Raw genomic sequence first — 14,153 nt, 5'->3', positions numbered from 1 at the left:
CTTGAAAGATATAGTGTATGGGAATGTAGTTAATTTGAATGAATTTGCACGTTTTTATTTTGACAGACCACACTCCGATTCTTTTCATGTTTATAGGAGGAGAGCCTTCCTTTTTGCATGTTAAACCAATGTATGCTCACTAGTGGTAATATTCATGAGAGTCAAGCCATTTTAGCATATGTCATGGAGCAAATTGAATCAGGTAGAAATCCAATGTCTTTAATTGTTGGAGAAACCATGTTTGGTTTAGATGAATTAAGAAAGAATCCAAAAGCACCTCTTCGAAGTTCTCCAATATTATTACAGGTAGAAAATTAATACTTTTAATTACAGAAATAAAAAATATTCAACATTGTATAGTAATAATGATTATTTGCATTGAATTTTTGTAGATGTGGCTAATGGAGAGGCTTTAATTAATTAGCCCTCCTGACAATGTTGATAACTATACACCAAATTGCTTTGTAATACGGAAGAAACGCTTTTCCATAAAGATGGGCCGCCGAGAGTGGAGTAGGATCTTTGAAACTTGCAACTTTGCCATCAAGTGGGTCGTTCCTTGGTTGAAAATTGAGAAGATAATTGGTGTCAATAGTCAACCTTTTTTCCGTCTTCCTAGCTTGTCAAAGTTGACTTTTTATTACCCCTCTAGGGTAAGAAGACAATATGGTCTTGCTCAAACTGTTCCATCCGGGGATCTTCGTCGTCCCTATGAATTTCCTGTTCCGTAGGATGTAGAGAGATTTGATGATTATTGGTGTGCTAGACCTTTATGGGAAGTTGTTACCAAAAAGGTCCCACCTTCTTTGTCTAGGGATGTGAAGCAATGGCTACTTGGTAGATCTCAAAAGCCACAAGAACAAAACTCGAAAGCTGAGTAAGACTAATGTGAAAGACCGCCTAGGGGATAAGAAGATTCCTCCTAAGGAGCGTTAACAACATATTAATCCAATTATACTCAATTAAATTTTTGTACATATATTCTACTGTATACACTAGGAAACTTCTTTATTCCAAAATATATACTCCGTATAAATATATATACTAGGAAACTTTTATTTACAAAAATACTAACATAGATTAAAAATAGGAAAAATTGCTCCCATTAATCTGAACTTTGCCCCATCCGCCGAAATTAATCCCAACTTTCGTTTATTATCTATTGCACCGAACTTTGGGGGGTATTAATTTTCGTTGCACCCAACAGGTCAGCCAACCTGATGTAGCAGGTTACCTAGACACGTGTCAACACGTGATAGGTCCAAAAAAAAAGAAAAACAAAAATTAAAAAAAAAACACCTACCAAACCCAGCCCCCTACCCTTTCCCGGAAAACACCACACCCCCACCCCCACCCCGCCGGAATTTCGGCCCCCTCCCCGAAAACCCCTCCCCCCGTCATCGAAAACCGCCGCCCAGCCACCCCACCCCTTCCCCCACCCCCGAAAACCCCTCCCCCACCCCCAAAAACCCATCCCTTGCATCGAACACCACCCTTAAAACCCCAGATTCGCCGCCCAGCACTCCCCCTTCCCTCGAAATTCACCCATTTCCTTCCCCCACCCCCGAAAACCCCTCCCCCGTTGCCGGAAAACGGCGCCCATCCCTCCCTCACCCTCGAAATCCATCCCTTTCCCTTCCCCCACCCTCAATTTCACCTCCTTCCCACAAAAACGGCACCCCCTTTCCCCGTCAATTAGCCACGAAAACAACTATGCTAAGGTTGTTTCCGGGGTCTGGGATGGGTGGTGGAGGAAGGCCGGTGGTTTTTAGTGGAAGTCGGGGGTTGTTCGACCGTTTTCCGGTGAAACTAAGGGTCGGGGTTAGGGTGGTGGTGGTGGTGGAGGTGGCTGTGCGTGGGTTTTTTTTTTTTAATTTGTTTTTTTTTAAGCCTATCATGATGCGACACGTGTGCAATTAATCACAAGTCAACAATGTTTACCTGATTAACCGGTTGCAAGTCATTTGGGTGCAATAGAAATTAATACCCCCCAAAGTTCGGTGCAATAGATAATAAACGAAAGTTGGGATTAATTTCGGCGGATGGGGCAAAGTTCAGATTAATGGGAGCAATTTTTCCTTAAAAATAAGGTATTGAAATATATTATTATCCAAGATTATTATAATATTATCAAAAAAATTTTCTCCAACTTTTATCATTGACAATAAAATTTATTTTAATTAAAAAAGAAAATTCATTTTGCTAACATACTTTGTGTAAATCTTAAATTTATACATAACTTTTATAAGAACAACCAACAAAATCATTTTGTTATAGTATACATAACATATATTGGAAAATTCAATCTAATTACTCTAAACATTTATGTGATTATAAAAAATAAAATTAAAAAAAAAATTAAAAACTAAACCCAACTACTCACTTAAAATAAATATACGATGTTATCTGAACTTATTTACTCTTGTATAAACTTATTAACCCTGAAATAAGTGCAAATAAGGTGGACAAAACAGGGCCTTAACTTATCATGTAAGGGCAATTATATATTTCCTCCGTTTTTTTATTTATTGCACCACTTGTCTTTTAAGGGGTAAGTTTCACAAATATTGCACCATTTCTATTTTAGGAAACAAAATATACCCTTACTTTAGCCACTTGATTCTTTAGTTTATGCTTACATTACATAAATAACCTTGTAGTTTTACCCCTCTCCCTCTTCCCTTTTCCCACTACCAAAAAAAAGTATACCAACCTTTGTGGTGCAATAATAAAAGAACGGAGGAAGTATGAGTGTGTATATGGGTACTAAGCTAAACTAATATTTTCGATCATTCTCTTATATAAAACCTTCTAGGCTTATAGCTTCTAGATTTCTATAATATTTTATACAATCCAATTCAATAACCTTTACGTATTTGGTATAAATTAAAATTTAAGTTATTTTGTTATAAATATTATTTTTGGATAAATTATTGTTGAATTAATTTCATTATTTATAATTTATTTGTTGTAAACTTTTAATTATGATTGTGCCCACACGAGATTTAACCTAGTAATTAATAAATATCTTTCCTCTTAAAATTAAATTAATTAAAATTTGATATCCCCAATTTTATCATTACCCTCTACCACAACAATATTCCTTCACATAACATTTTCTGTTTTTAAGGTTGCTCACCTTGAACATTTTCTCTCTCCTCCCCTCACCTTTTTTTTCTTCACTCCCAAAAAAATTACAACAAAAAGAAAAATAAATTCTTTATATTTCCCCTCTTTCACCTCTTCCTTCTTTATCCCCCAAAAAATCTCCCATTTTGTCTCGTCCCCTGAAAATCCCCAATCCGAGTCCGATCAACTTGCTGCAACTCGGCAATTTCTCATCGAAATCATTATTCAATCAATGCCCATTTTCTGCAAAGTTGCGATTGTCATTACAACGGTAACATTTCATATTTGATAATATTTGATATTTATTTTTTGTGTAGATTTTTGGTGTTTTTGGCTCTAGATAATTGTTTGGGATCGAATTAATGGAGTGCAAATGATAAATATTGCGTCAACATTAGGTTTTTCTATCTGGGATCTGATTCAATTGTTGGTATTATTACTTTGATCGGATTTTCAATCTAGGGTTAGGGTTTTTGTGGAGAGAGAAAAGGGGGGAGATTTGAGGAAGAAAGGGAGGTTAAGAGTGAGCCAAGATGTTGAATAAATTTATGAAACGAGGGAATCGAAAAGGGTCTAAATCAGATGATTTAGCATTTCCTCCTAGTAATCGAGGATCTGGTGTGGTGGCTTCGTCTAATGTTGTTGTTAATCATGCGTCTCGAGTTGGGGTTCCGGGTTCGGGTGGTCCGAATGCCACGCCACAGGGCGTTGGTGGTGGGAGTTTGATTGTCACGGTACCGCCTTCAGGTTCTGTTGAAGCTCTTCCTATGTTTAAAGATGTCCCGGCTGCGGAGCGCCAGAATCTGTTTTTGCGTAAGCTGCAAATCTGTTGCTATCAATTTGATTTCACTGATACATTGAAATCGGTTAGGGAAAAGGAAATTAAAAGGCAAACATTGATGGAACTTATCGAGTTTATTCAGTCGGGTTCGGGGAAGATTCATGAGACTGTGCAAGATGAGATGATTAAGATGGTGTCAATAAATATATTTAGGTGTTTACCCCCAACATCCCACGAAAATACTGGTGTTGAGGCTACAGACCCTGAAGAGGAGGAGCCATTTCTAGAGCCCTCGTGGCCACATTTGCAGCTTGTGTATGAGCTTTTGTTGAGATATGTTGTGTCCCAAGACACTGACACTAAGGTTGCTAAGCGTTACATCGATCATTCCTTTGTGTTGAAGCTACTGGATTTGTTTGATTCAGAGGATCCAAGGGAAAGGGAGTATTTGAAAACTATTCTCCACAGGATATATGGAAAGTTTATGGTGCACCGGCCGTTTATCAGGAAGGCGATTAATAACATCTTTTATCGATTCATATATGAGACTGAAAGACACAGTGGGATTGGTGAGCTTTTGGAGATTCTAGGAAGTATTATTAATGGGTTTGCTCTTCCAATGAAGGAGGAGCACAAGTTGTTTCTTGTTCGAGCTCTGATCCCACTTCATAAACCGAAGCCAGTTGGGCTATATCATCAGCAACTTTCATACTGCATCACTCAGTTTGTTGAAAAAGATTACAAGTTGGCAGATACAGTGATAAGGGGTTTGTTGAAATATTGGCCTGTTACTAATTGCCAAAAAGAAGTTCTCTTTCTTGGGGAATTAGAAGAAGTATTAGAGGCGACACAGTCTGCTGAATTCCAACGTTGTATGGTCCCACTTTTTAGACAGATAGCTCGCTGCCTTAACAGTCCTCATTTTCAGGTATGAAAAATTCCTTTTGCCTGTGTCTTGTTGTTACCCTCTCCCCTGCCACCGAAAGCTGGAAGAAAAGAACCCCTGAATTTATATGTAAATGCTTGCAATATTATTTAGCAATTTCTTTTTGTAGTGATCAATTTAATGAATAGTAGTTTGTGCTTCCCAGAATTTGCTGTGCCTTGTGGATTGAACTTTCATGCTATGAGCTTCATGTTGTTAGCTTATTGAACGGGATGCTTGCACCTTACATGGAGTCAAGTACATATGGAGAAATATGTTATTGTCCTCTTAAGAACATGTTGTTTATACGTGTCTTTGAGTTAATGGAGTCTAGCTCAAGCTAGATCTTTTATGCTACCCCCATTTTTTTTAGTTGTCACCATTGAATTTTTACCCTATTCATAAACTACACTTTGACTAGCATTTGTGATTTAGCAATTTCTTTTTGTAGTGATCAATTTAATGAATAGTATTTTGTGCTTCCCAGAATTTGCTGTGCCTTGTGGATTGAACTTTCATGCTATGAGCTTCATGTTGTTAGCTTATTGAACGGGATGCTTGCACCTTACTTGGAGTCAAGTACATATGGAGAAATATGTTATTGTCCTCTTAAGAACATGTTGTTTATACGTGTCTTTGAGATAATGGAGTCTAGCTCAAGCTAGATCTTTTATGCTACCCCCATTTTTTTTAGTTGACACCATTGATTTTTACCCTATTCATAAACTACACTTTGACTAGCATTTGTGATTTATAGCTACGACAAAACATAGTCAAGTGAGATCTTGTTTGAATCGTCTCAATGTATATTTTATTAATATCCATTTGTTATAATTTTATAATGTCGAGAATTAAAGATAGTAGTCGTTATAATAGTGCGTTGACAAGCGTGAAAAGAGAAAGGTGTTAACTAAATAAAAACGGAGGTAGTATCTTTTATTTTTTGACACTGATTACTTATTTTCACCCTATTTTTAATCCTTATTTTGTTACTTACATAAAGAAATTTTCTTCTGTAATTTGTATCCTTAGAATAGGGTCTTTTCTTTTGAATTGGGTGTCAAGGAAGGCATGCTATATTGCTAACTTGAATTGGGTGTCGTGTCTTTTAGTCTTATAAGGTTTCTGGAGCAGTTCCGTGCCTTGCCTTCTTTTTCAGGCTTGTGAGTTTGGTGTATGATTTGTTTGTTATTGTTGATAGACATATGTGTTTTCAGTGTTGGTGTTTGTAGTATGCTCAATACATGTGCTTGATATTGCTATAGCGTTCTAGCACTCACCTTTTTTGGTTACGTATTAGAATACTTCGTACTAGATAAACTTTGGATATATGCTATATAAGAGCATATTTTACATACCCTCTGTTTGCAATTGGTTGTTCCACTTACTTTTTCAAGAATAAAAATTTGTTAAATTTTGACCGTAATTTTTAACATAATCCTTGGCTCCAATAAAAAGTGCTCGTTTTATTGTGGCGCATAGTCTTAGGATGTGTATTGGTGTTAAGCTCATTGTATATGAATCAATCAAAGCCTTAATCCTATAGTGGGGTTGGCTACATGAAATTAAAAGTGGCTCTTTAGTATAGTCATCCACAAAAATCTTCCTCCTCCACCCCTTACGATCAAATTCCTAATTCTCATGCAATTCTATATGCTTCATATCCTTTCTAACCTCTTCTAACCAAGTCATTTTTTTGTTTTCCTTTACCTCATTTGACCTTTTCATGATCCCATTATTCCACTCTTCGTGGTTGGTGCACCCTGGGTCTCCGTCTTACATGCCCAAACCAACGCAGGCAATTTTTCCTTATTTTGTCTGCAATGCCTACCACACCCACTTTCTTGCGAATAACTTCATTTCTGATTGTATCTTTTAGAGTGTTCTTGCATTCGCATCTTAACATGTGAATTTTCGTAACTTTCATCTTTTAAATGTGTTCCTTACATAAAGCAGCTCTGATAATCCTATAGAATTTCCCCTTTAATGTTAAGGAATGCTTTGGTCACAAAACACTCCCGTGACCGCTCTCCATTTAAGTCACCCCGACCTGATCCTGGGGGTCACGTCTTGATAATGTCACCATTGTCCTTTAACCCCAACCTAAGATATTTAAAACACTCATGGTCTTATCCTTTTCGTCCAAACTCACTTCATCATTGCTTGTCCCCTTATACGTACCAAAGCAGCATACCAAGTATTTGTTTTTACATCGACTTAGCTTAAACCCCCTAGATTTCAACCTTTGCCTCCATTGCTCCAATTTGGCATTAACCCAATCTTTAGTTTTATCCATCAAAACGATATCATCCGCAAACAACATACACCATGGGACCTTATCTTGAATTGACCAGGTTGCTTGCAATGGTTCTAAATGCAGTAACCAAGCCAATTCAAGATGAGGTCCCATGGCGTAAGTTGTTTGCATAAGATAAGGTTAGTGTATATTGTAATAATTTTCCAATTGAATGAGACGGAGAGAGAGAAAAAGATTGCCAGACCTAAGTTGTTTTGAGAAAAGAAACATAAGGGAAAGAAAATGTCATTGCCTACTTTAGAAATGGGCAAACTTTAGCGCTCTTAAATGGGACATAGGGACATTGATAAACTTTCAAGTGAGATCTTGTTAGATTAGTTTTGATATATATTCCCTCCGTCCCTAATATTTTGCACCATTTGACTTTCCACGGTTTCCAAGGCCCATTTTTAAACGGTTTTATCTTTATTTTTATACGTGTAAAAATTATAAAATTAGCTATTAATAAAATATACAATGACGCAAATCCAACAAGAACCCACATGAATATATTATCTCATATAGATTAAGAGTATATTAAAGTCCTAAGATTTTAAAATTTGACCTATAGTTTTGGCAATAGGGCAAAAAATTAGGGACAAAGGGAGTATATATTCAGAACATCAAGTTATCAACACCTTGATAATTTTTTTCAACGTGTATATATTCAAAGGCATGAAATGATCAAAGGTGTGCAATCAAAGGGAGCATATGATTTTATCTTCCTGGATGATTTTGATTGTTTCATTTTGTTTTGTATTGCATGATACAAGATAACGTGCTTGAGAACCCATATGAAGTATATTTGCCACTTTTTTGGATGACTCTCTCATTATATGGCTGACTGTAGTTTGTTGCTTGTTGCTCACCTGTAAAAAAGTTGACTTATTTTCTTTTATAGGCCTTTTATTCTTAGTGCATGACGCATAAAACACATTAAGGCTATAGAGCCTAGACATAAGGCTATTGGCTAAATTGCTCTCCTTGGCAAAGCAAGGCACTAATTTTTAATTTACAAGAGTCGATGGGAATAATTTTTTTTTTTTTCATTTTTTTTAATGGGGAATTAATAGCTACTACCTCCGTTAACAGTTATTTGCAACAAGGGGGGGTAGCACGGACTCCTAGGCAAAACTTTTAAAGGATGATTATTAAAAACTAAGGGCACTTGGTTAAGTATTAATCCTACCTTTAAAAAAAAAAACAAAAATCCATAACCACATAAACCCAAAACCAGAACAATCACCGACAACCACCAGACCACCACCGACAACCACCAGAACCACCGACACTTAGAACCCAAACCTCCGGAACCCAACCACGAACCAGCCAGAAACACCAAAACCCAACCACGAACCCAGCAAACCACCACGAACACTTAAAATCCCAGAAAACCTCCACGAACCCATCCATAACCACCACAAACCAGACAAAACCACCACAAAATCCGACTTAATCGAAACCACCAACATGAAACCAGATCTAAAACCACCCCCACGAAACTCACGCCACCCCTACAAACCAGATCTGAAACCCATCCCCACGAAACTTACGCCACCCCCACGAACTCGGACCCACGAACCAGACGAACGCAATTCCATAACTTTGAACCCACGACCACACGAACCCAAATGATGAATGATTTTGATGAAATTGAAGGGTGAGAGAGATGAATGATTTTAATGAAGATGAATTATTTTGATGAAATTGAAGAAGGGGGAGGGAGATGAATGGTTTTGATGGAAATGAATGGTGACTTGGTGAGGCCGATGAATAATTTGATTTTTTTTTTTTTTTTTTTTTTTTTTTTTTTTTTGACGGGAATGAATGATTTGATGAAGATGAATGATTTTAGGTGAAAATGATTTACAATAATCAGATTCATTAGGTAAAGAGTTAAATTAAGTTAGTGATTTAATTAGTTGTCAAAGTTGTTTAAGTAAGGGTAATATGGTCATTTAATTGGCAAAAAGTTGCTATAAGTGGAAAGAAAAATAAATGTTGCACATATTAGGTAGCAACCAAAAATGGCAAATGTTGCAAATAACCGATAACGGAGGTAGTATAAGAAATTAAGAATTAGCAAGTTCTTATAATACTATGCTACCGTACCATATGGAAAGGCATGACTCTTAGGGGCTTGTTGGTTCGCACGAGGGAATATGGTCATTTAATTGGCAAAAAGTTGCTATAAGTGGAAAGAAAAATAAATGTTGCACATATTAGGTAGCAACCAAAAATGGCAAATGTTGCAAATAACCGATAACGGAGGTAGTATAAGAAATTAAGAATTAGCAAGTTCTTATAATACTATGCTACCGTACCATATGGAAAGGCATGACTCTTAGGGGCTTGTTGGTTCGCACGAGGGAATCGGAATGGAATGAACAAAGGGAAAGGAGAAGAATGGAATGAAAATACCCTATTTTTGCTTTGTTGTTTGTTTTTAAAACAAAGGAATCATTCCCACCACCACATCACAACCACCACACATTTCATCTTTCTCACCCGCGTGAGCCTCGACCACCCCTCACCCTCACCCCCACCGGTTTCCCCCTCCCCTTGTCAGTGCCGGCCACCCCCACCCAGCCTTCCCCACACTCAGTCCCACCCCGACTCCTACACTCAACCCCACCTCGACTCCCACCTCAAACAACCCCCAAAAACCAGCCCCCTCCTCGAAATTACCCCTTCCCCCGTTTTCCGGCACCCCTAGCCCTAATTTCGCACCCAAAAACCCGTAAAACCCAAAAAAATCTGAAACCCTAAAACGGGTTTTCTAGTTAACGGGGTTTTGGGTGGGGATTAAAATTGGGGGGCCAAAATAAAGGGCAGGGGGGTCGTTTTTTTGGGGGTGGTTTGGGGTGGGGATGACGGTTTAGGGGAGAGGGAGATCGGGGCTAGGGGTGGTTTTTGCCGGGAAGGGGGTGCAGCGGTGGGGCGGTGGTCTGGGCTGTTTTCCGGTGGTGTTTGTAGGTGTGAAGGTGGGTAGGGAAAGGGAAAGGGAATGGGAAAGTCTAGGGGGGTGGGGAATGGAGTTGGAAGGATTTGGGGTAATGAGGAAGGTAAAGGGAATGATTAAAAGTGCTAAACAAACATCATCGAGCCAGTTGATTCCCATTCCCTTTCCTGATTACCCCCAACCAAACAGCCCCTTAGTTCTATGAAATACATATTGGTTGTGTTTAAATATAAGCATTACATTTTAAATGTGGAATTTCAAATTTGGAATTCCAAAATTTTGACATTATTTATAAAATTCTATGTTTGGGAAAACTTGGAGTTTCTAATAATTTGTCTTGCACCATCTGCACTTCTTCAGTCCATTCTCTTCTTTCCTCTCCCTTCTCTTACATTGCTGACCCCTTTCAATCTTTCTCCTCCTCAATTGTTCTTCCAAAATCCCCTTTGACCCAAACAAGTGAAATCAGCTCAAACTAACCTAAATTTACATTTTTTTATTTCTCCTTCTGTATTATTCGATTATTATTAAGATTTAGGTTCATGCACTACCAATGATGCGCCTAGAGCTGCCATCCTCTCTCCTCTTAAATTGCTGCCCCATCTCAATCTGCAGTGATAGAGGAGGGGATTTTAGAGGTAGTTTTCACAGGTGAAGGTGGCGCTACAAAGATGGTTGATGTGACGGTGGTGGAAGTTGTGCAATCGTGCGGAAGGTGGGTAGGAGAGAGACAGCCGCGACTTAAGATGAAAGAGAAGAGAGAAAATGGTTCTAAGGATCTGAAGTGCCATCAATTAAAATTGGATTTCAAATTCTATAAGTTATTCATTAAAAAACTTGGATTTGTGTCAAATCCAAATACTAATTCTTACAATTCCCAAACAAGCTATCTGGGACAATTCCTCATTTGAAATGATATGATAGTTACCAAAAAGGCCATTAAGGATATTAATAGTTTCTCATCTGTGGGCTACCTAATGCTGAAGTGGACAGAAGCACCTTACATGCAAGCATAATCCTCCCTGAGCTCTGCACCTGGGCACGTGGTTTTTTTGTACACAGTGTGGCCTCATGTGTTTTTGATTATTGGGGATCTTTTTTTTTTTTGGGTGAGACTATTGTGGATCTTCTCAGTATACACTATACTGTGGTACAACCAATTATTGTGTTTCAAACTTTCAAACCACAAGTTTTGGATAGTTCCAAATTGAGTAAGATCGACCTGGCTCTTACTTTCATGTTATCTTTTTTCTTACTGATGATTTGATTGATTCTCTCTTTTCTATATTTGTATCTTTCATGTACTTAGATAGTTAGGTACCTGTATACATATTAACAAATGGGGTTTTACTAATATTAATTTATTTGGTTTTATGTCTCTTTTTGGTAGGGGGTTAGGACTTCATAGGTTTTGCAATGTGAATACTTGCTATATTGGAACTTGAGCTGGATATTCTCCAGCTTGGGGCCATATTTTGCAATGAAATGGCCTGTTCATACCTTCTTTCTTTGTATCATGTGTGTTTTGGGGCCTTCACAAAGAATATTTAGATAACAATTTTTTTCTATTTTATAATAATGATTTTTTATCCTTTTGTTTCTAATTAGTGTTAGCTTTTGTAGTTGACTTATTGATATATTGCAGGTGGTAGGTTTGACTAACATATGGAGTATGACTTCGGTAAATTATGTGGAATGTGTTCAGTAAATTGATACTTCGTATAATAATGTGTTAATTGAAAGAAACTCACTGGGTGTAGTTTAAAAATAAAGGGAACATATTGGCTATTAGATTTGATTGGTTATGCTAATATACTGAATACACAATTTAAGATGAATCACTTGTCTGAAGTGTGGAATACACCCCAACTATGCTTAATACTTAGCAATAATGTTGTTTGTTAAACAAAGTGTATATTGCAAGGAACTTTAGTGCTCACTCTTTTTCTTTGTCTCCCAATTGATTAGACAGTTGACATTTGGAGAACATAATAATGATATGATCAAGCTATTGAATTGTTGTTAAATTTTTCAAATGTGATTCTGCATTCCCTGAATAGCATGATATTTGGGGCCAGAATTGACTTTTTTCAGCTGAGATTTACTTCCTATGTTTATTTATATCTATTCTTTACTTCCAACACACCTTGGCACACTATTTGAGGTAGTGATGAAAAGGTAAGTGGATGGATTAAACAATAAAATCTAAACCGTAACAACTTAACACTTTTATTTCGGTGGCAAAATATTTCAATTAATTGGTGAGTTTACCTTAGTCTAATATCTTCCTTGAAGTGCATGCCAAAGTGATGTGTTGCCATTAGATAAATACAGAGGAAGTATATTATAATATTTGAGCCCATGAACAACCCACATGTGAGCATTCTCTTATCCCACACTAAAAACACTAAAAGGGGAGTGTAGTGGTAATGGAATCCCACATTAAAAGAATTCAAGAGTTACCACCACAATATAAGGCTAAGGGGCTACTCCCCTCATTGCCATATGGTTTTGAGGTGGAACCTCCTTGCTCTTGTAAAGTGGTGGACTTGCACTCTTCCGTGACGGGTGCGGCCCAGACCCGTGGTGGACTTGCACTCTCCCGTGACGGGTGCGGCCTAGACCCGTATTTAATATTACCAAATTGTAGTATAGTCTGTAGACTATATTACTGTCATTGTGCTATTGTCATGTTCTTTTCTTGTGTTATTCTATACTCTATAAGACTCTCATCCAGTGTATAACTAATGTCTTAAAACCACACCATAAACCCGGAACAGGCTGTAACTGTACTTTTTCCTTTTTTTTTAATCTCTGAATTATTGTGTGCTTTCCACTCCCAGGGTTAAGTGTCGAATCAAAGGGCTGCTCTCTAGGGATGGCAATGGGTCGGATTTGAATCGGATTATGCAAAATCCGACTTTGACCCTACAAGCTGTCGGATTTTTTATCCGCCTCCAACATCCGACTCCAATCTGACTTAAATTTCCATCCTCCTACTCTGCCCCGATCCGACTCCGACTTTAAAAGTAATTTTGACCCAATTATCAATAGCAACCAATATATAATCAACTTTAAAGAGCAATAAATTCATAAATTGAATGATAAAAAATATATAAGTACATGAAAAAGTCGGAGTCGTATCGGATAAGTCGGATTCTAAGTAGACTCCAACTCCGACCCTCCTTTGACTGGAGTCCGATTTTTTAAACGGAGTCAGATCCGGATAATTATTTCTCGGATTCAGTTCAGATTTTTTTTCTTCAGATCGGATCGGACTAGGGGCGGATTCGGACTAGATTGCCATCCCTACTGCTCTCTGTTTCTTCTTTCTTACATGATTAATAGTTAATAACAATGCTCCATCGATTATTTCTATTTGTTTGTGACATTTAGTGTGTTTCTCTTTATACTTGTTACTGCAGTTCACAGCAAATGCAGAATTTTAAATCATGTCAACATACTGTTGGTGTTGCAGGTAGCAGAACGAGCACTCTTCTTATGGAACAACGAGCACATAGTTAGCTTAATTGCCCAGAACAGGACCATGATTCTACCCATCATTTTTGAAGCATTGGAAAAGAACATTCAAAGTCATTGGAACCAGGCTGTTCATGGGCTCACCGTCAACGTTCGTAAAATGTTCTTGGAAATGGATGTGGAGCTATTTGAAGAGTGCCAGAGGCAATATGAAGACAAAGTAGCCAGAGCGAAAGAGGTAGAAGAGCAGCGACAATTGACGTGGAAGAGACTAGCTGAAGTGGCAGGAGAGGATATGGTGACGGCATGAGTGATTTAAAGGATCCTGCCTTTATGTCCATCGGTATTAAGAAGTAAAGGCGCTTGGTGGACTTTTCTTATCTCCATTTTGGTGGTATTCTTTTTTTTTTTCCCCCTTATCTCATATTATTTTGGCCCTTCAATATTTTTTCTTTTAATTTCTTTCTGACCACCGAAGATGTCGGGGAGATCAGCGATAAAATGTAATTTATTTTGTATCAAAAAATTTGCAGATTAAGAATGATATTGCCAAGTCTCTTCCTATAAGTGTATGTGCTCT

The 14,153-nt window shown here is 37.7% G+C and overlaps 1 protein-coding gene across 2 annotated transcripts; it reads left to right on the top strand.

Moving 5' to 3' along the window:
* Positions 1 to 3,158: 3,158 nt before the first annotated feature.
* Positions 3,159 to 14,140, top strand: LOC145623862 (serine/threonine protein phosphatase 2A 57 kDa regulatory subunit B' beta isoform-like). Of its 2 annotated transcripts, XM_081676745.1 has the most exons (3): positions 3,159 to 3,400; positions 3,528 to 4,838; positions 13,572 to 14,140. In XM_081676745.1, the coding sequence occupies exons 2-3, from the start codon at positions 3,663 to 3,665 to the stop codon at positions 13,881 to 13,883; spliced, it is 1,488 nt and encodes a 495-aa protein (XP_081532871.1). In that variant the 5' UTR covers positions 3,159 to 3,400; positions 3,528 to 3,662; the 3' UTR covers positions 13,884 to 14,140. The 2 variants fall into 2 exon arrangements, with proteins under 2 accessions (XP_081532871.1, XP_081532870.1); XM_081676744.1 differs by having other exon boundaries at positions 3,159 to 4,838.
* Positions 14,141 to 14,153: the final 13 nt, after the last annotated feature.

Source organism: Chenopodium album, chromosome 3 (genome assembly GCF_948465745.1).
Source record: "Chenopodium album chromosome 3, dcCheAlbu1.1, whole genome shotgun sequence".
Taxonomy (NCBI): Eukaryota; Viridiplantae; Streptophyta; class Magnoliopsida; order Caryophyllales; family Amaranthaceae; genus Chenopodium; species Chenopodium album.
The sequence above is the reverse complement of the archived record's forward strand: the minus strand, read 5'-3'. Positions and strand labels throughout refer to the sequence as shown.